Genomic DNA, 23,574 nt, shown 5'->3' with positions numbered 1-23,574 from the left:
TGGATGACCCTCGTAGTTGTGTTCTAATTCATCTACGAGGGCAAAAAAAAATAAATAAATAAAAAAAGACGGGAGCAATGAGACTTGAATCATATGCACATGTCTATATTTCTTCATGCTTCACAAACTCTGGAAGGTTACAACAATGTACACTGTGGTAAAAATAGAAACAGAAGAAGAAGGAAAGAAAAAATTATTTCTTTTGAAGAAACATTTAGAAGAAACTTTCTCTTAAAGAAACATTTAGTTTCTCATCATTTCAAACATATCACTGGACATCAGTTCAGCAGCTTTGTGAGGACTGGACATCACAAACGATTTGCTTCTTTAGCAAATGCATGGATTGTTATTGAAGTACAAAAAAGGGGGGTGGGGAAGGGGGAGAGGGGAGACTTGAGGACATTACTGTTAGTATAAAAGTACAATGGCTTCACATTTTACCTCACAATGTAAACTCTCATCGATTCTGCAAACTTCATGTTTTTTTATGTGATATTTATGAGAATTATGTCAATTGAGGTCTCCCTTGAAGTATATAATGTATATAAGGCTCTGATATCATGTAGTGGCCAAAAAAACAACTTCACACCTCCATCACCCTCCCCAGGGGAACATCATCAATGGTCTGGATGGGGAGGAAGGGGGGGGGGGGAGGGATGGGGGTGAAGAGAGACCAAGAGAAATTGTCAGAATCATTTAGTCACATCATTGCAGACATATTCTAAGAGATGATGTGCATTTTAAATTGACTAAACTTACAAGTCAAAGCTTCTTTGGACCTCAGCAGGCATATTTCAATTCAGTGACATTTTAAGAAGGGAAAATGTTGCTCATTTGATAGAATAAAAAGAACATTTTCAGCCATTGAGAAGGCAAAATCCCATTACGCAGTATTATTCCATTATTAGTCATTCAGCAGTCAGTTAATTAAGTAATATATCAATATATCAAGTAGTACCATCAAGTCATATTATCAGTTATTCAGAGTACCTGTATCAAGTCACATTAGCGACATATCAAATAATAATAATAATACCAAGTCACACAATCAGCTATTCAGAGTGCAATATCCCATTAAGTGCTATTATTAGCCATTGAGTAGTAGCTCTGTATCAAGTAATATTATCAGTATACCAAGTAATAACATCAAGTAATATTATCAGCTATTCATATTACCTGTGTCAAGTCATATTATCAACATATCAAGTCATATTTATCAAGTAATATTGTCCGCTATTCTGTAGTAGTGCAGTAGTTCCTGTATCAAGTAATATTATCAAGTAATCAAGTCCAATTATCAGCATTCAGGTGGCAAATTTCCATTAAGTGATATGACTAGCCATTCAGCAAAGATAATACTCATTATATCAGGGAAGCATGAAGTATATCAGGTGACATCATTAACCAATCAACAGGCAGTATAGTTGATCACATGATATAATTGACCAATCAGTCATCACCTACAGTAACTGTACCATAAATCATGTAACCCTGTGACATTCATTATCTTCTAAAATCTATCTTTCACACACAAAAAAGGGGGGAGGGTGGAGAGGTTGGAGGGGGATAAAGTGTTACCTTCCAAATGTATTTTCACCAACTCCATGTTCAGTTTCATTGCAACATGCTTTTATCATTTGTAAAAAAAAATCTTCAAAATTTCACCGAACAATAATTTAAAGTGCTATTCGATTGTTTGTCACCCTATTCCATTTTCTGCCATACAAGTGTTTAATTTTGAAGATTTTTATATTTGAGGGTTCTCGACACCAAGTTGTTTGAAATAGCACACTGCACCATCAAAACCACAGAGTAGAGTTCCCTTTAGATTCGATGTCTTAAATATTGTGTGCATCAATAAAGAGGAATGTCAATATTAAAAATGAAAAGAAAATTTAACCACCAGCGGATTTCTGACATAAACAGTAGATTTATGAAATCTGAATATAAATATAAAGAATGAACCACTCTCGATGACTCATACAAAAATAATGATATTTGATCGTATTCAAAACAAGAAATAAATACATAAATAACATAGAAATTAAACGGAAATCATAGATGGTTTCATGTCTTTTCCTTCAAAAGTAAACCAAGCTGTTTAATAATAAGAGTTTTGCATGAAATAAGGTAAAATTTGAAACTCTATAAAGAGAACAGTATTCTTTAAAAGGTCAAAAATAATAATAACCTTTTCTTTATATTTCGATTTTTCTCTGTGGTTATAGTTCTTTTTACCTTCAACTAACTTATTTCACCCTACACCCTTTGATCGGATCCCACCGGAATGAGATGAGATTTATGCTTGTATAAAAGGGTCTTAAGTCGAAAACAGAAAAAAAGTGAGGACAAATATCCCCAGCTCAACACATATGTGTTAAATTTTGCAGTAGTAAATGGGTGGAATAGTTCATGGAATTGCCTAAGAAATCAAACATATATGTTTTCTTCAACGGATGTATTTTGACTATTTTGACCATTTTTACTATCGAGACTGTCGACTAAAATTGCATACAACAAAGTGGCTGCAATTTGATTTCAAATACAACAGCTTTCACATGCATACAGAAGATACTGTACAACTACCATACACACACAAATGACTTTTATCCAGAATACTCCATGCTGTTGATTTACTTATATACTACCTCCCCCCCCCCCAAAAAAAACAACACTTTATTAAGTTCAGTGCAAATACTTGGTTTTAGGTTATATTAATTTTACAAGTTCATTCAATTTTGGGCTGACATTAAACAATATTTCAATATTTTGTTTAAAAGATATTCATCAAAATTTGTGGTTGTATTCATAAAATTTTAGCGGAGGGGAAGAAGAAAACCATCAACTTATCCTGACAGATTTTGGTCGGTTCGGCAATAATTTTTCCGTCAATATCTAGTGTTAAGTCTTCACTTTCTTTATCATTAACTAACATCTAGACTGACTTGTGGTTGCAGTACATACATCAAAATATTTGGAAATCCCGACTGATTATTAGCTTGGATTAAAAATGAGAGAGATGATTAATAAGATAGCCGATGGACAAAGCCCGAAAGTGGAAAGTCGTACGCATCGACGACATCTTATTTATTATAGCTTATCGCCATGTGGCTAAAGTATTTATTTTGAGGGCTACATGGACTGTTTAAAACACTCTCATCATACATACTCATATCACATCTAAATCAACAAAAATGTCCATTTTGTTTTTTAAAACTAAAATTTCAATGCACACCTCCTTTCAAACTGTAGTCTGTTCTAGAATTCATTTCAGACCCAGCTATTACACTTTAAAATGTTACTGTAAATAAGTTAAATAAAAATCTCACAAAACTGTACAATAAAGATACCGTATTTTAAAATGGCACACTCTTCATGTCATATTTATAGAATTCTTTTTTTGTTGAAATTGAAGACTTGTACTTAAGTAATTTCATAATTAAGTAAGCATAGCTGTTTTCATCATTATCAGTTAAGCATAACTGGTTCAATCCATATTGGATAAGCATACTAACTTCAATCTAAAATCATGTAAGCATAACTGCTTCAGTCTACACCAGATATTAAAGATATAACTGCTTCAATCTACATCAGATAAGCATACCAATTTCAATCTAAACCAGATAAGCATAAACTGCCTCCATCAATATGCATGAGATAAGCATACCAATCCCAATCTAAATCAGATAAGCATAAACTGCCTACCTCAACCTACATCAGATAAGCATACCAATTTCAATCTAATCCAGGTAAGTATAACTGCCTCAATCTACATCAGCTAAACAAGCTAATCTCCGTATTGATCTGATAAGTCTGTTTTGCTCTATATCAGTAAAGTGTAACTTTCCAGATCTAGATCAGGTAAGCACTACTGTCCACAGCAAATGGGGGTGGAAAAAAAAACCCCGGTCTCTCTTCATTTGTTGTACCTCTCAAAAAAGATTGACCAACTAATCCTTCCCCTTTACCTTTACTGTTGACGGTGACTCAGTTCTGCACTTTTAGTTAATGTAATCCAACATAAAATAAAACAGCCTGGAAGGTTATGTAATGTGAACAGAACTACCCTTCAAGTATCCTCCCAAATGACCTACCCCACCCCCCTCCCCTTGACCCTACCCATCCTGCTCCCCCTATCTTTCCTCTTTGAATATTCTACTTAACCTCATAGGCTTTCAAATTTCTGCCTTTCTTCAATTTCTGAGTTATTTCATGCATGATAACTATGAATGAAGTACAAAGCAAACGGTTATCTAATCATACATTTGAGCTCAACGATATTTAGCCATTAACTTCATCTTTTTGATATTATCTTGCTTTCACTAAACCTCATGTTCACTTGAGTTTCTCTATTCTACACCAATCGGACATATCCTTCCTGTCAACCAGATTGGCTCCAAAAAACACAGAGATCTGCTGTAGCTGTCAATACACACATTGGTGGCAATAAAGTCCCTCTAAAAAAAAACTGCTAGTACTTGTGACACATGATTAAACCAAAAGGCAGTCTTCTCCGGGAAAAAAACTTTACCACTCACTCACGTCACATTTCATTAGTTGCCTTTGACGGAGTACCACATAATCTGGTCTTCTAATCGTTCAAAGAGTTTGTCGAAAGATCGATCTAACGTAGACCATTAAAAACCTTCTCTGACAAATGACATAACGCTACAAGTTGAATGTTTACCCGTTTTCCATTAAGCAAAAAATGGAAAATACCAAATTTAATCTCTCTCTTTAGAAACTTACAAACTCAAGCGACAATGGCTGAACTAGAATCAGTCGGAGTTGTGACCATGTCGCAAAAGGAAGGTTCTTCATAAACTTTCACAGAAGGAAGATTTAAAAAAAAAAAAATTAAGAAAAGGACAGAACAGAACAGAACAGATTGCATGAGTCAATATATTAAGGAAATGTTTTGTCTTTCTTTTCTCTATTGACAATCTGCAAGATATACATATTTTGAACCAACATCGACTTGTAATGACTTGTTTATACAAAGGGCGCCCTCTTTAGCTTCCACTCTAGAATATTGGTATTTTCATACTGAAAAGGGATTCTGAACAGCTCTGAAGGTACATTCAGGTTTATTGACGGTGTGTCCCGTGAGCTTCTTCCATATCAACAGGTAGCCACAGAGTTAAGTATTAACAAAAGTCTAACGACAACTTCTTCAGTGAATAACCGAATACGTTTCCGCGGCGTATTATGTTGGTATGTTTGTTAACTCGTGGAAACTTTGTTTTCACTCGACTTTTTTCACTGAAAAGTGCTCGTCACAAACTCGGAAAGACTGGCTAAGTTTGAAGATTGCACGCTTGTTGAGGACGACTCGGTGGACGAGCTGGTCTCGCTTTCGCTGGAGGTGCTCATCAGAATCTGCTCCACACTGCTGGCATCCAACGTGGGGAGTTGTGGTGGCACAGTGAGGAATGGAAGGGTGCTGTTACTCTCCTGGAAACCAGCGGCAGAAGAGGAGGAGGAGGACAATTGTGTCATCTCTGGGGTAGGGATCGAAGATGTCGTCACCGAGGAACTCATGATGGGGGTGAGTGACATTGACCCCGAGGGGGCACCAAGAGGGAAACCACTCCCAGATGGTACCATGTTTCCTTGAACCGCCAACGATTCCGGTGTTAAAGAGTCTGACAGCGAGACAGAAGCAGTTTGCGGTGAACCGGCACCAAAGGGTAGAGTGTCCGCTTGAGATAAGACAGAGGTCTCTGTGACCAGGTCGCTGACCGATGGGGACATGACGTTACTCTGTGAGAAGGTCATACCCTGGGGAAAGATCTCCTCAGAGGTGGATACGATTCCCTGCGGTGAAAAGAGTCTGGAGAAATCGCCAGGGACTAGGGTGGCCATCGACGACGCCGGGGTTGTTGTTGGGAAACTGATGGGGGTTTGCTGGGGATAGAAGATGTTAGACTGGTTGGATAGAGATGGCATAAAAGAAGATGGTGGAAACATGAACGGCGCTGAGGTCTGCACCGTATTCAACTGATTGGTAGAGGTGGATATTGCACTTGGATTCACCACCGTGTTTGAGGACATTACTGGTGCCGCGGTGGCAGAGCCCGACCCATTCTCCAGGGACTTCTCCTCGGTCAGCTGTGGGATGAACGGGATGGATCCCGTGATAGAGTTGACCAAGCCACTGTTCGTGCTCGGTAAATGAGATGTGGAGAACTGGGAGAGATCTTGGGGCTCGACGTTGATCTGGGCGCTGCTGGCCAGATCAAGATCCAAGGAATCCTTAGAGTCCATGAGACCAGATCTCTCCAACGGTGATTGGCTAGAGTTCTTGTTGTTGGGTCCTCTTACGGCAATGAAGCGGCCCTCGGGGGTACGCAGGTAGATTCCTCTCTGGGTCTTAATGAAGGTCACCGTCTCGCCGGCTTTGATTTTGGTGGTTGAGTTGGAGAGTGTGTTCACTCCTGGCAGCAGAATATCTGAGGAGGGGAGAAGAGGAAAAAAATTACACGGTTGAAAAAATGGTATAGAGTCGATTGGACTACTGTATGAGGTACAGCATACAAATTAGTACTAAATGAATGAGGCTGCTTACAGTATGTCTCACTGAATGAGGTTCATGTTTGAGTGAATGAATTAAGTACAACCAGCCGGTTTGCTTTTAATGAATAAGATAAACTTGCGGTAAGGCATGAGGTATTTATATTCATTATTGAGTGGAGTACATGTTTGCATAATTGATGAGGTACAGGTCTGGAATGTTAAAATGGAGGACACAAAACGCAGCCCTCATCTTTGGTTTGTTGTGACAGAGACCTCTGTAGAGAACATCTCCACCAAACATCTAAAATCTTGTACCGTTTTGGGAAATATCCTAGCATTTCTTAGCTGCTTAGGCAATTTGTTCATGACGGCAGTCTCTATCACACAAACCAACAACTGATGGTATGTGTTGTATCTTCTTTAAACGAGCTCTGCCTACACATTGGTCTATACAAAGTATATGTACACTGTAGAACTAAATGAGGTATACGTTTCCATTTATGAGTGAGGTACGTGTTTGCATTATTGAAAGAGGTACTGGTTTGTATTATTGAATGAGGTACAAGTTTTTATTATTTGATGAGGTACATGTTTGCATTTATGAGTGAGGTATGTGTTTCTATTATTGAATGAGGTACAGGTTTGTATTATTGGATGAGGTATGTGTTTGTATAATTGGATGAGGCACAGGTTTGTGTTGTGAGTGAGGTACATGTTTGCATTTATGAGTGAGGTGTGTGTTTCTATTACTGAATGAGGTACAGGTTTGTATGATTGGATGAGGTACAGGTTTGCATTTATGAGTGAGGTAAGTGTTTGCATTATTGGAAGAGGTACAGGTTTGTATTATTCAATGAGGTACAGGATTGCATTGTGAGTGAGATACATGTTTGCATTTATGAGTGAGGTATGTATAAGGTACAGGTTTGTATTATTGGATGAGGTACAGGTTTGCATTACTGGAATGAGGTACAGGTTTGTATTACTAAATGATGTACATGTTCACATTTCAATTATAAATTAGGTTCAATCTAAAGATTTGGCTACTGAATGGACTAATTTATCAATTGGAATTTGATAAATTTGGTGTATGTTTTGCATTTTTGGACGAAGCATAAATTGAAAATATAACAACACATAGAATGTTTGGAACAATGACTCTTTCATTGCCTAAACCTTGACGCCTGTTTCACTTACCGGTAGTAGCTACAATCTTCTGCACACTAAGGCCTCTCAGGGAATCCAGGGGCCCATCACTTGGTGGCTTGGTAATTCCCAGTCCTGGTCCAGGGGGATACTTAGGAACCGGTGTGGACTGTAACGGTCTAACACTGGCCACTGGCCTCTTAGGAATTTGTATTTGACCTCTCATATTGAGTCTACCGTAAAAATGAGAGGAAATATTGATTGATTAGAATGCAGTCCTTAGTTTGGGAGTTGTAAAAGTGTGAGTAATTGATAAATAGTTCCCCAAAAAGGGAGACCAGCAGTAGTTTGGCCAGAGGCTTTAAGGTACTTATTACTTATTAAGGTACTTACTACTTACAAATGCAACATGACGGCCTCCATTTCCTAGCTGTGTGAATGTGGACACGTAACGCAATACAAAACCATCTCCTGCATATGGTGCAAGTGTTATAACTTACATGTTAGGCAATACAAAATCATCACCTGCATATGGTGTAGGTGTTATTACTCACATGTTGGGCAATACAAAATCATCACTGCATATGGTGTAGGTGTAATTACTCACATGTTGGGCAATGCAAAAACATTACTTGCACTTGGTTTAGGTGTTATCACTTACATGTTAAGCAATGCAAAATCATTGCCTGCATATGGTGTAGGTGTTAAAACCTATATGTCTGGCAATGCAAAATTATCGCCTGCATATGGTGTAGGTGTTATTGCTTTTTAAATAAGTCAATACAAAATCATCACCTGCATATGGTGTAGGTGTTATAACTTATATGTTAAGCAATGCAAAATCATCACCTGCATATGGTGTAGGTGTTATAACTTATTTATTAGGCAATACAAAATCATCGCCTGCATATGGTGTAGGTGTTATTACTAACATGTAAAAGCAATGCAAAGTACAATAATTACTTACAAGTAAGGCAAAGAAGCATCAAAGCTTCCTGATGGCGCAGGCGTGGCACTTCCGGAGAACTTTTCGGGTTTTGGGTAAAACGCGGTGTAGGAGGGGCGACTGTAGTTTGTGTTCAGTCTCAGCTCATCTTCGTAGGATTTCTTAGCTTGCGCTTTCTCCGCTCTGGTTAATCTTTGGTCTTTCCTGTCCCAGAGCAGGGATTCTGTGCTGAATGGAGCCTGCATAAAAAAAAAGAAAAAGAAAGGATAATGTGTTTTTAGATGAGACTGACAAAAAGTCACAGATTTTAACTCGTATGAAATATCAGACGGGTCTTTCGAAATTGTCATATAAATAAGATCCAAGAGACAAAACTTCAAGGGTAAAATTCACTCTCTTCATTGAGAATATTGAAAGGACTTAGTTTCATGTTGTATGTGGCTCATTCATAGTATTTATTCCCTAAAAAGAAATTTCTTTGTTCTAGCAATGAATGACAACACAGGTACAACATTACGTTGATCTCATTGTGTAAAACATCTTGTCCAGTAGCCCACATACAACCCCCCCCAACCACCCCCCCCATTTCTGTGGTTTTAAGTTTAGCTAACCTGAATTAATAAACCTAGATAGGTTACACCTCATAAACTGTTTTTTTCCGCATAACACATATCACCTGTTGTGGCTAGAGACTGCAGGAGATAAAGTAGTTCAATGTCTCCCTCAATAATATGGGATTAATGTTACAGGCTTGAGGTTTGTATACAGCATAGCTGTGTTTGATATAGATGTTAGTTATTAGCCCTGTTAATCAACAGGAAGGAAAAAGATTAGAATGGACAGATAAGCTTGCACCGTAGTACACGGAGGAAGAGTTAGAAGTCACGGACAAAACTATGACTTGGACCATCAGAGGCGTGAGGGAAGGGATGACGACGATGATGTTGATGGTTACACCAAGGATGTCGTCTTGGTAAATATGAAACAGCGCCATCTTACCTTACATATGACTTGGCTGTGGTCTCTACAGATGCCCTGTAGAACTGAATCCTCAAAGCTATCCGCTAAATGACCAAAGTCTTCAAAGGGCATGTCAGAATCATCAAACTCTAGCAAGGACTCCACCTCTCGTTTGGTTAAGTTCATCTGCGGATTCAACTCATCGACCACCCGATCTGGAGATTCAACGGAGTGAGAGACGGTAAGACGGTGATAAAAACATGATCAGTTAGAGCAGCTGATTGAGTTAGCTGAGTTGAAGTTATCGACACCGTTCATTTACTAAAATTCTACGACGTAGTCGGCCTTTTCGGTCAGACTTTGGCTTGAAAATAACGAGGTAGAAAACCACCAAATTTCCAAAACATTTTTGAGTTCAATTATTAACTCGTTAAATTCCGGAAACTAAAAAAGGTGACCAGGTGACTAAATGTTGGGCATGAAAGAAAATTTATCCATTACTGCAACCTGTCCCTTGGACAACCCCTCAAGGTTGTCATGATTAAGAAAGTCAAATTTAATCCAAAAAGCCACAGGATAATCAAGACATTTTGCCCTAACAGTAACTTACAAAATTGAAAAATCTAAATAGTTGTCAACAAACCTGACATCCCCTTCTTTGATATTTGTCTGTCATATATCTTCTTCTCCAGAGTGTTGTCCGTCACCATTCTGTATATGTGGCACGTCTTCTTCTGTCCGTACCTGTAGACCCTGCACACCGCCTGGGCGTCGTGGCACGGATTCCAAGATGCGTCCAAGACCACCACCCTGTTAGCCCCGATCAGGTTCACCCCTAAACACCCCGCCCTGTTAAATAAAAAATACATATAGTAATGAACTAGTTAATCCTTATAATCATTGTGCAAAAGGGTTTTAATACCTATCTGGTTGGTGATGGGTCAGCAAGGTTATTGTGCCTACTTTATATGATGCATTATGACAATTAATTTAATTAATAAATGGCATCATTAATTAATTAACTAACTGATTGCATTTAATTAACATTGTCCACACCCAAGAGTACCATACAGTTAGGGCGTATCTCGAGGAGACAAAACAAGGTCAAAAAAAAATTAAAACCATTGGGCTACTTGTTTTAATCCCTACAGCAATTCTATTTAGCAAGCAGAGTCAAACCATCAGTTCTGTCAAAGGCAAGAGGGTAATTGTATAAATGAACAATGTCCCTGCCTTGCACAGACCCTGTTCCATTCACTACCTTTTATACCAGGGGAATAAACAAGTCACTTCCACCTGCCCACAGATGTGTTTAAATTATATCGGTTTTGGAGAGGGTCATTCACAGTTCTCTTCACAAACTGGGGAACATAAGTAGTCCAAGTTGCCCCTGCTATTTCCATGCTCGTGCCTTTAACTAATCTCTGGAATCGGCTGCCATGGAGCTACCAAATGAACAGGGTCAACCACAACTGGGAATGCAATAAGGGGTCTTATTCCTCAACCCATCAGATCTAATCAGGAAAAGATTTTGGAGAAATCTCTTTGGTTCACACTTTGGCTATTTGACAATCTCTCGCTGGATATTGGGCCAGGTTCTCAACTGATTGTCTATGAGGGCCAGAGAGAAAACTAGGTCCAGACTACAGAGAACCAACATCTCTCTTTTACCTAGATTCAACATTATTCATGGAAGGCGGTGCACAAGCCTGAGGCCTAATGGGACTCAAAATACTGATTAGTGCAAGATTGTAGGCAGAATTTCTATGCAAAGAAGCATTGAGATCTGTCACGGACTGAATTTTACCAGCGAGGGGTCTATTCAGGGCCTCTAATCTAACAGACCCTACCTGGAAAAGCAATGAACCATCTGGCACCCATTACAACGACCCCTGTTACTCCAGATAGCTCAATAAAGCATGACACGCTTGAACCAAACATGAAAATTTCCCAAACCTGGTAGATAGGAGGAAGAGCCAGGTTGCGTTGTTGGAGGGTCTGTTAAATTGATTAATCATCCTCTCCCTCTCTGTTCCTGCAGTACTGCCGTCAAGACCTGCGACCAAAACATGAAATCAAATCTCGTTTTCGTCTATTTTCTTTACATTTTGCTATTAATATTAATTTGTTTTAATTCATGCTATTCACTTGATGCTTTTAATTCATCCTCGTCTTTTAACCAGCAGATATGCCTTTGGTCTCTCTTATGACTGACAACTTCACTTCACGCTTGCTGTCTTTAATCAAAACACTACATCGTCATTAAAGTAGCATTTCCAAGTCATGTTCCCTTTCGACTGATGCTTGCCTTCTGATTTAAAGTTAGATACACACTGCTACTAACTACCCTTTAAGATTGAACAATTATGGATGGATGCAAAGTGCCTCACTTTCACTTCTGACAAACTCTCTCAAACAGAAACACCTTACTGCATTAGAGTTTGCAGTCATATGTGAGCCAAAAAACCCACCGCAGCAAATTTCGCCCCTGATTACTTGAAAAGGAACTTGACCACAAGATCCACGGTGAATAAAAACCATTATGATGTGGAAAAATTCTTCATAGTCCATGAAAATCTGCAGTGAAGTTGGTGAACTTATCACTTTCATTCATTTTCACTTCGGTGGTAGCTGAACATGCTGTTTGGATGAGTACAGGCCTACTGTGTTAAATTACTTTTTCGTAAAAGTAAGAGGGCCTGACGTTTCGATCCTAGCAGGATCTTCTTCAGAGGCTGAATGACAAGTTACAGTAAGAGTCTACTAATCCTCTTACATCTTTCTTTTTTGTGTTCACCATGCTCATTAACCTGTCAGTATTCTGTGTGTGTAATTCTCCCTTCTGTTACTGTAACTTGTTATTCAGCCTCTGGAGAAGATCCTGCTAGGATCGAAACGTCAGGCCCTCTTACTTTTACACATTCTCTTACACAGGCGCTTTAGTGGATAAGAAGTTTGCTAAGAGTTTTGTTTTATTTAAAATGACTTTTATCAATCTCAACTTTAATTGCCCCGTCAACAAAAGAATGGTAAATCCTGTACATGACAAGTACACTTACGAAAATATGTGACATTTCTGATCCAGTCTTTGCACATGTCTGGGGCCTTGTCTGGTGGGTCTGGAATGCTCCGAAGACTTAGAAACTTCTCGATTAGGGACAGAGTCATCAACGATTGGCTGAAGACCAGAATCTTATCGCCAACTTTGATGGATTCTTCGATGATGTGAAAGAGCAGGACCATCTTGCCTCCATTGCTGATTTTAGCTGAGCTGTAATTCCTCATATTATCTCGAGCCTGGAAGGAAATGGCAAAGTAAAGGTACCTAACTCCTTCTTCTTGAACTCTAGGGCACTGATCCAGAGTAACTGATTAATAAATGAACGTCTTAGAGATATTCTGGTGGCTCAAGTAGACTACTAAACAAAATTGCTGACAACTTTCACCAAGTTTATGACCAAATTATATTATGCACCTGGCAACAGTAGAGTGATGTCATCATGGCATATTTTATAATATTCAAATCATTTCTTTGATTTATCTGATATGCAATGCAAAGCTTGACTACTTTTACTTCGATGAGCAGAACGAGCCAGACGGAAAGACTACAAATCAACCAAATTATTTCTCATCATTTTCTTTTGTCTAACTCAAATTTGATATATTTTCAATTTTAGAAAGTCATTTCAGATGGGAAACCTTAGACTACTCTTGGATGAAAAATTCACTTTACCATGGCCGGGTATCGAACCCAGAACCTCCAGATTGTTAAGCCTAATTGCTTCAAATGCCACCGCCTTAATCCACTACTTCACAGCACCGGTAATCCACTCGGCCACAGCACCAGTAAAGTTTCATAATAAATTTTGATGGAGGAAGAAATCCATGTTTAAATAAGGCCCAACACTACGACATAGCTATTGCTCAGACTCACCCACTCAAAAGACAGAATCTGGTTGACTTTCTCCTGGTAGGACATGTTCTCCAGCTTCTCCTCGAACGAGCTAATTCCGTTTGCTCTGTTGAGTTCTCCAGCTAGGCAGTTAGGGCTACCAGATCCCGAGGTCATGGACCCTAGTGGCACCTTACCTTGCTTCTTGGGCGCTCTGGTAACAATAAAAAGGATCAAAATAATTACTGGTTTCTCAAAAAAAAAAAAGGTTTCATGGTAGCCCTGAACTGTTTCTTAGGCTACTAATAACAGATAGATGATTATTTTATCCAACCGTTATCTTACACTTTGAAAGAATTTGAACAAAATTACAGCACTCTATACCAGACGGGTTTGGGCACGAAATCCACCGTGCCACACCTCAGGATGAACCAACTCCCATGACATCAAAACACAGAGATATTATGATACATGGGAAGAAATTTTTTAAAGTGTTTATCTGTGATGCGGAAATATCCTGTCACAAGTACCGTAGACCCCATTTACAAAACCTCCCAAGGTTTCCTGTTACTTTACTTTCGGGTCTTGAAGTTCAACTGATATACGCCTTGAAATCAGCATCGCTCATGACTGTTTCTCAGTGACAAAACACTTTAACTGAAAACCTTAAGAGTTTGCACCTTTTTCTTGTAAATACATGCCAACAACAAACAATTAAAAATCTAGCCTTTGATGAAGATCCTGCTAGGATCAAAATGTCAGGCCAACTTACTTTTACACATTCTCCTACACAGGCTCTCTAGTGGATAAGCAGTTTGCTAACAGTTTTATTTTATTTTAATTAAAAACCTAACCAGCTGCAGAATGCTACAAGAGAGGTTAAAAAGTCTCACGTTTTCGACGTAATGTCTGGAATGTCTAGGTCGGTGTCGAAATCTGTCTCGCTCTTTTGGAGGACGTCAAACAGAATATCAGGATGGTTCCAAATCTGTGGGATAGAATTAAAAATAAGAACTCAAATGAAATAGACAAAGATATAGAAAAGATGAAAAAGAAATATTAATTACTGTCATCTGTTTTGGTTTCAACTTATATCCAGCAAATCACACTAATACCTACAGATAGATGCAAATCAGCCACTTGATCGTCAACTTACACTACAGTTTATGCCCTCTTAATCTTACACCCTATAGACGATGTCTTCAGTGGGTTGGATTAAAATCCACCCGCTTGTTTAGCAACGTTAAATGGCATTTATTCCACCTTACCTTACATCCTACAGACGATGTGTTCAGTGGGTTGGTGTAAAACCAACCCGCTAGTCATTGTTAAATAATATTTATTCCACTTTACGTTACATCCTACAGACGATGTCTCCAGTGGGTTGGTATAAAACCCACCCACTTGTTTAACATTGATAAATGACATTTATTCCACTTTACGTTACATCCTACAGACGATGTCTCCAGTGGGTTGGTATAAAACCCACCCACTTGTTTAACATTGTTAAATGACATTTACTCCACCTTACCTTACATCCTACAGACGATGTCATCAGTGGGTTGGTGTAAAACCCACCCGCTTATTTAGCAACGTTAAATGACATTTATTCCACCTTACCTTACATCCCACAGCAAACGCTTTCAGAGGGTTCGTTGAACACCAGCCCCCAGCACCAGCGTCTTTGAAGCATTGCATGAACTTGCAGTACAGGCCTTTCTGGAACGGAGTAAGTCTCACCAAGATGACATGTTCGTGTTTCTCAGGTAAGCTCATCTTTAAAACATGGAACCCCCTCCTCTGTACGAAACCTTCCAGTTTATTGTGAAGTACATGAGCGCGATACCTCATCAGCTTCATATCCTGAGCAGAAATAAATTTAACAGAAAAATTAAAAATTCTAGTGGGTGACATATATGTATTTGTCTTCCAGTTTTACTATGAATTATTTATAAGCATACGTATGATTACATGATAGGCTACATGACAAACCAAAGCCTTTACCTGTCTTGGTTTGTTTTCTACACAAGCAATGACTATCCAGGCATTCATGAGCAATTCACCCATCTTTTTAAACTTTGCAGATGTTTGTTCCTATTTTTTCAAACTCTGCACAGCCGGTATGCAGGACCTTGCACTACTGGCAGTGGTTGGGAAGACAAAACCCCAGCCAGGCTTCAAATATACCGTTTCTTTTACTCTCTCCAACTATCAATAAATAGTTCATTAGTTATAGTTCATTTTATAGTTATAGTTATATATAGTTATAGTTATATGTAGTTATATATAGTTACAGTTCATTAGTTATAGTTCATTATATTGTTATAGTTATATATAGTTATTGTTATATGTAGTTACATATAGTTATAGTTCATTATATAGTTATATATAGTTATATAGTTATAGTTCATTAGTTATAGTTCATTATCAGTGATGACTTTATATATATGCATGAACAACGTCATTTATATACTAGAGCACCAATGGTGCAGAAGCTCATACTGTACCTTTTCGAGCTTAAAAATGTAGGGCCCACAAAACTTTATGGCCCACCAAATTTCAGGCCATTTTTTAGATTCCACCAATTTTGGGCCCATGAGGGATAACCCCCCCCCCACCCTCCGTTAGCAGAATCCTGGCCACACCACTGGCTATAATTCCTATTTTCCCCCTTTAAATCCTATTTTACCCACTCTCTCAAACAATACCACTGACCTACTGTACCCTACTAAACTCTCTCCCCTCTACCTGAGCAGACCTGAAGCACTCCTTGCCAAAATTTTGGCTTGCTGCCTACATACCTCAGGCTCAAAGACTTCTAAGAATCGGCAAGTGCTGATTGGCTGTAGGGCTCTCACGCTTACAGTTCAACAGTTAATAACAACTCCCAGTCCTGCTTTAATTCCACTAACAGCCTCTGCAGAGCTTAACCACAAATGTAAACAAACACTGCAGAGACTGGGAGACAAATTATAGGAGCTTTGGCAAAAGGTGAAGGCTCAGATTTTTTTAAACAATGGGGATTAATTGTAATTAATTAACTTTTGACCAAAAATTATTAGGCATCACCTTATTCATACACAATCCAACAATCATCAGTTCAACTTTGAATATGATCTATCAAAATCTTGAGGAGATTGAGATATTTGAAAATATTACAAAGAATGACCCCCGATGACCCCCTAAAGACATTTGACCTCAATTTTCCGAACACCCCTCGTAACTCTCATCCCGAGGAATGTTGTGACCAAGTTTCATTATAACTGGCCATACACTGTACGAAAAGGAGCAATTTGAAAATATAGGGCCGCGGCCCGGGCCACAAAAGACCCCTAGTTGATCTTTGATCTCTAATTCATGAACACCCTGAAGGTAAAACTTCCATAGTACTATCGTGACAAACCCTCAACATTGTACCATGGAATCTGTAGGAGAAGAAGCATTTTTTCGTATTTCCACAAAATGGCCCATTACGGCCCACAGGTGACCTTTGACCCCAAATTTTGGACCATCTCTGATGGCCCTATACCCAATGGTCCTTGTGTCCAAGTTTCATGAAATTCCATTAAACATTGTGCGAGTGGGAGCGGTTTTACCAATTGTTGACGGATAGAGTGATAGAATGATAGAGTGATAGATGCCGCACTGTAACAATAGCTCACACCAGCATGCTGGTAAGAGCTAAAAACTAGTGTTAAAACGTCAAGTCTGTACTATTCATGTCGCTGAGTTAAGAGAACAGACAGACTTGTACGAATAAGGTCTTAAACAGTTGGGATATTAAAACATCCCTTCTGGCAGTTTTATGCAACAATGCTGAACTTTCTTTTCTCATCACCAACATTTCCTTTTCTATGTTGGCAGCGTGTGATCAAAGTGACTTCATCAAACTACACTGACTTCGACTGTTGCATGGGTTAAAAAATTGCATCAGTGAAAAATAATGAAAAATTAAAAATAAAGTTTAGTCCTACAATTTTTCCTAGCAAGTATCTACCTTGAACAAACAATACAGACGCACTAAAACATCATATCTGATATGCTTTGAATCTAATATACAACTTTGGTTTAAAAATTTTTTTTTTTGTGACACTTGTTAATTAGATAAGACAATTTATTTTAGGTAATTTTGTAATTGAATAAAATATGAGAAATGCCAGTCATCATTAGCCAATATCTCTAGAGCATAAATACTGTTGAAGCTACAGTGGAAACACATTGAAAGTGCAGCTGATATTTTTTGGGGAATGGGGAACTTTTCCTCGGAAAATACAATGCGAGGGAAATCCCACCCAAGCTGGATTTAAACTTTCACTGTGGTACTCTTTACTTCCTCAATATATCGCATGCTTCAAATCAACTCAATAAACTTAATGAGAAAAGATTAAAAATAAAAAAATTACTCGGACTTCCGCTTTGCGGTAAAACAACCACGACCCTGATTTACAGGTGACAAAGCGGATTTCATGTCCCCGTTTGAGAAATTTAATAGCAGATGAATTAATATGCTTTACTTTCAGACTTTCAGATCTGAAACAGATACTAGATATTAATCAGTTGCTTCCTCTACCAAAGTGAAAGGAGAACAAACTAAAGGACTCACAAAAGTTAGAAACGACTTTGGTGAAAGATTTAGATTTGAATGACAAAGGACAATGTATTATTTATTGTCAAAGTCTGTGTTTAATATTTTTACGCAGTTGGTTGCATTGGGAGGGGAATGTCTTTCATAACTCTACACCAGGAATACACCCTCTTATTGCCTTGTTGCATAAACCGCACAACAGCTGTATAAAACGTCGGGAAAGGAAAGTTTAGATGTTAGATGATTTCATCAGGATTAGTCAAAATTTAACAAAACGTAGCTCAACAAAAAAAAACAGAAACTGTAATATAAGATTTTTTTTCTGAGGAAAAAAATTCATCAGAGTGAAAGAAAGAACTTTTCAAGAACATAATCAATAAGACCTAAGAAATCAAACATACATACACACACACAAACATGTTTGTATTACATTCAGACCGAGGACCCCATTGTATTTTCCATTGTTCAATTCCACATATCCTAACCTTAACAATACCCCATACAATAGAATTCTTCCGAGGACGTGGTGATTCTTTAGAAATCACAACCGAGGACCTGGAATTCTTTTGTTCAAGTCCTCGGTCAGATAGCAAAACAAACGCACGCACACACACACCTATGCAACCGAAAAATATGACCAGATTAAAGACACTGTCACATAGGAGACATATCAGGGAATAAATTATGGCTTTAAATTAAATATAGAATCCTTTTCTCTCCACTCTTGATGCAATTGGTGGTATCACAAAGTGGAACTATGGTTGCCATGAACAGGCATAAACTTTACAGGTTTTAATCACAGATTTTAAAACTGTAAAGTTATGTATTTCAAAATATTTCACTGGGTTTTAGGTCTCATTTGGGTACATCCAAAATCAGCAGTTTATTCAGAGAATAGATTTTAACGACTCTGGGAAAACCCCTAACTTATGATTTGAGACAAGGGCTTTATTAAAGTCAGTACCCTGCCGCTGTTTTACAGACACCTGTTACAAGTTTACAAATCCAGCAAAAAACATTTTTTTTTAGAATTGTGACACCATTTTAACAAGCGTTGAGGTTGATCTGACCTAAACAAACAAGAGTTGAGGTACACACAGGTAAACAAACATTCCATTATTGATGAAAGTAAAAGACAGTTTTACAGACAAAATCTGAAGCAACGGAGGGGTTTTTGTTAATTTTTTCCCCCCAACAAGATTCATTTTGAAATTTCTTTATCAATTTTGGAAGACCATCTTTAGATAAGAAAAAAATATGGATTGAACCTGAATAGTAAAGTCACCTTACTTTATCCAACCCAAATAATAACTCCCAGATGCCAAATTTCCTTTCCTCTAATAACACTGTCTTTATCGACTAAAACAGAGCAATTGGTCGTATTCAAACCATCACTTCTAAGATAAGGTTGTGATGAAATCTTTTTTCTTCTCCCACCCATAGTGTTTATAGGGTCGGTGAAGAGAGTATTAGATATCATAAAACCAGCTACATTTCACTCCCACCCAAAAAAAATCATCCCCTTTCACTCTGCATGAATTTATAGTATTATTCAACCCACAATATTACTCAAGTTAATATTGTTATAACCCAGAAAGTTGACATGAAATATTTCTTCCTGCTCGAAGAGGTGTGCGCCTAGCAGCTCATTGCGTGACCTTTAAATGTCAATAATAACAAATCCCAAAAGAAATTGTACATTCTGAGGAGGAAGAGTTCTAGGTACATAAACTACATCGGTATTAGACGCCAACGCTATCTATAGGGCGCTCCTATTTGCTTTCAGAAATATGACGCTCTTAAAGTACCAAAAATCCGTTCCATCACTAAACACCACACAGACTGAACTAACAGCATAATTTGTGATATGTAGAGAGACAACTTACGGTAAAAGAAGCAATGTCCCAAAATTGGCTAGAAATGCTTAACCGTGGTCATCTGAGATCAACTTTGAACACTTCTCTACACATCAACCCCTAGTATTTCCGACTGAAACATTTAAATTGTCTAGCTCGAAACCATGCTTAATGCCTGGGAATAACGTAACACACTAAGAACTCAAAGGAAGGTACTTAGTGAACAACCAACACAACTTTATCATTTTCAAAACACAAATTTAAAACTAATTCCACTTCTTTTGGAAGGGGGGTGGGTGGGCTTCTGCGTTTACACTTTTGAAGTCGATGAACTGAAAGGTTTGGTCGGCACGTTCTGTAGTTATACATTCGGAAGGGATTTTCTCTGCTAGAAACATCCGCCGTAACAAAAACCTACCGACTACCCACAACTATTTATAACATCTGAGACACTTGTCACATGTTTACGATATTTATGCACACTCAGCGATATCAAATTCCCCTTTAACCAAAACCCACACTTGTGAAACTGATACCCAACGCTGAAGGGAAAACCCCAGCGACTCTGGTGGTAGAGTTACACGAGGTAGATATCGGATGATTCTTACGAACTGAAAGACAAGAGAAGGCACTTCCTGGCAGACAGTCACCACACATACTGCTTTTTGAAAGGTTTGAAAACTTTCTGCTGTGGGAGGTGATGCTTTCTTGAATATAAGCAGGATCCAATACGTCTATCTTCAATCATTTTCTTTACACAAAGTACAGATAGGTAACCATATGATACCGTTAGCACGATGGGAACCTTCAGTTTTTTTCTCTCAAGGATTTGGTCATATCAGACAAAATGAAAGTAAATTGTAAACTAAGGACGAAAAACCGGACAGCCTTGGTCTTGAGAAAAGCTGAAGTTTATACATCACATAATTTAAGGGGTCATTCAATTCTGATTCGGTTTTGAAGATTTACCGTTGAAATTTTGGCATGCCCTGTTTTTAAGAGATGAGTACATTTCCTTCACCTCTCCTGTCTTCAACCCCAATAATTTGTCTGATGTATTTCCTTACACTGGGTCTCTAGGGGCACAAACATTCTGCATTGCATATTACCCGAAACCCCTCCCTTTTTTTGGTATCCAAAAAATATTTGTGACTCATAAGTTTGATGCAGGGTTTTGGTTGACAATGCTAATTTTTTGGGGCTACTTTTTACAGGCAAACAGGCTAAAAACACCTGAAAATTTGATTTGAATGATAATGGTTAATAATATGTTCTCAACCCTGAAATCCTTAATGTTTTGATGCCTCTAAAGCCTCTTTTCATTCAATGTAACTTACCGCTGGTGTGCTGTCAGTACACTGCCCATTTTGGATAGGTCTCTCAAAGAGGTTGGAAAATTCGTGTTTAGTACCCAGATAGTTCGGCCGGACAAAGTCCACCATGCACCAATACTCCATCAGGTTATTTTGGAGGGGATAGCCGGTCAGAACAACTCTCCGTCTGGTCGAGAAATAAAGTTGGTAAAAAAAAAATGAAAAATATATTTTTACCCAGATGAAAACCTTTTTTTCTGGTTCCTCATCACCATACACTAACCAACTAAGTTTCTTCTTAATAACAAAACTGACTAAAATAAGGAAACCAGTGTGACTATCTCCCAGTGGTAACTTGTAATATAAGAAAACTTAAACCTTACCAAATGGCCTTAGATCTTCATTCACCCCCCCCCAAAAAAATGGATTCTTCTACTCATAATAGGTAAGCCACGTGTAACATCTGAGAGCAGCTGATGTTGGCTATATTAAGACATCATTGCTACAAGCTCAACTCAGATACCACACGTACACACCCACACACAAGCCAATTGGACTGCATATGTCACTTTCCGGCCTAAGAAAAGTCAAACCAAAAAAGGTTCAAATAATTCATTGGTGCATGAAGCGTAACATGTTTACAAGAACAACAAAAAATATCTAAATATTACTTATGCGGATGATGTAAAACACTCAAAAACAACCAACAATGCTTTCCCCACGTTGTTTTACAGCTTACAAAGTACAGATTAGTGTTTTTGCTCCAGTCTACTAACCTTGTTTTGATGTTTTTGAGTGCCTTTGAGATTCCAGCCAGACTGTTCTTTATTCTGTGCCCCTCATCACAGACTACCAGGTCAGGTCCGGGGTTACATATTGCATACCTGATATCTGTGGGATAAGGCATAGATTTTGTCATTCATCATAGACATTTACATAATATCTCTCTAACTCAGTTATGTATTTCGTCTAGCAATTCATTCTCAAAGCATATCCTTACAGTTTCTTACCCTGCCCGAGTGTGCTACACCTGCAATGTTCTCTCAGCCCTAACCCTAGGGCTGTCTAATGAAATTCACACAGGTATGTAGTAGAGACATCTTACTCTCAGTTCCCACAGCAACCTCCTCGTCAGGGTTCTAATCCCACCCTTAACGGCATTCCCAAGTGTCTGATGTAGCGTTTAGGATATCATGCTGTCTGTACAAAGAGTACTGTTGTTCCACAGTCCTAATCCAACCCTTTACTATAAACATTCACTAAGGCACTGTGTTAACCAGAAAAGCTGCAGCTGCTGTTAACTGCCCTGCAGCAAGGCTGCATAGATACAGCAAACAATAGAGATATACTGCAGCAGAGCACCATTGCCTATTGTGTAATACTGTAGTGCCTATTGTGTGAGACAGCACAGTACAAAAGATTAACATCCTATACAGCCTGGCTGCAGATCCCTCAGTGTCCTACTTTTGACACAGTGCTTAGAATTCCTGTAGAAGACCTACCTTGCTGTGTCTATACCCAGAACATTGTGGTTCCCCCACTCTAACCCTAACTACAGCCATTAATAGAAATACACAACAAAGCCACTTACTCTCTAATTCTTTTTCCAGTTTCTCCTCTTCCTCCAGATCGATGACCTCCGGGCCGGCTGGTCCCTTCTTTTTCCTCCGTTTGGGTTTTCCTGTAAACCTACGGTTACATAGTAACCTGTAAATCTCATAACCCATTAACATCACACCGCCATTTTGGTACCAGTCGCCTAAAAAACATAATAATTTAAGCAGCACATTTTTATAAATAACAATTAATCTACTCTTTGTGATTTAATACCTTTCTCATGTTACTAAATGTCAGTTTTGATGTTCTCACTATCATGGTTTAACAATTATCTCTCTTTAAAATGCTTTCTTGATTGATAAAATCCAACATACCGAATAGGACATGATTGATACTTTTATCTGTAATGGGTTTTACTGTAAGGTTTGCTTCATGTTTCTCTACCTACATTTTTTTTTTAAAGATATTTAATTTCTATCGCAAACTTAATTGATGATCTAATTCCACTACAATCTGCCAGCCCTTCAATGCACCACCTCCAAAGTTGATTACATGTGACCATTTTTTAAGCATTTCTAGCAAAATTTGTGACATTACTTACTTTTACCCTAAGTTGTCTTTCTACATACTCCACCTGAGCACTTTCTGTGAAGTACTCCCAAACAGATGTGTCCAATAGAATTTCTTCAATACTAACTTGTAAAAATTTCATTTCAGTGTATAGACATCACTCAAGTTTCATACTTCTTTACAAGAATGGAAAAAAGAAAGACTGTTTTTGATGAGGCACCCACAAGCAATAT

At 38.3% G+C, this 23,574-nt stretch overlaps 1 protein-coding gene across 1 annotated transcript in view; it reads right to left on the bottom strand.

Annotated features, from left to right (window-relative positions):
- Positions 1–89: 89 nt before the first annotated feature.
- Positions 90–23,574, bottom strand: part of LOC139961068 (helicase ARIP4-like) — a 51,729-nt gene continuing 28,244 nt past the window's right edge. Inside the window, exons 8-20 of the mRNA XM_071959918.1 lie at positions 22,806–22,973; positions 21,991–22,105; positions 21,239–21,401; positions 15,081–15,323; positions 14,354–14,448; positions 13,503–13,674; positions 12,628–12,865; positions 11,525–11,624; positions 10,212–10,417; positions 9,608–9,783; positions 8,630–8,847; positions 7,714–7,895; positions 90–6,452 (exon numbers count right to left, since the gene is read on the bottom strand). Coding sequence (XP_071816019.1) covers positions 5,260–6,452; positions 7,714–7,895; positions 8,630–8,847; positions 9,608–9,783; positions 10,212–10,417; positions 11,525–11,624; positions 12,628–12,865; positions 13,503–13,674; positions 14,354–14,448; positions 15,081–15,323; positions 21,239–21,401; positions 21,991–22,105; positions 22,806–22,973 — 3,269 coding nt within the window. The 3' untranslated portion in view covers positions 90–5,259. The remainder of the gene's footprint in view (positions 6,453–7,713; positions 7,896–8,629; positions 8,848–9,607; positions 9,784–10,211; positions 10,418–11,524; positions 11,625–12,627; positions 12,866–13,502; positions 13,675–14,353; positions 14,449–15,080; positions 15,324–21,238; positions 21,402–21,990; positions 22,106–22,805; positions 22,974–23,574) is intronic.

The sequence above is a fragment of the Apostichopus japonicus genome, chromosome 20 (genome assembly GCF_037975245.1).
Source record: "Apostichopus japonicus isolate 1M-3 chromosome 20, ASM3797524v1, whole genome shotgun sequence".
NCBI lineage: Eukaryota > Metazoa > Echinodermata > Holothuroidea > Aspidochirotida > Stichopodidae > Apostichopus > Apostichopus japonicus.
This window is presented reverse-complemented; position numbering and strand designations above follow the sequence as displayed.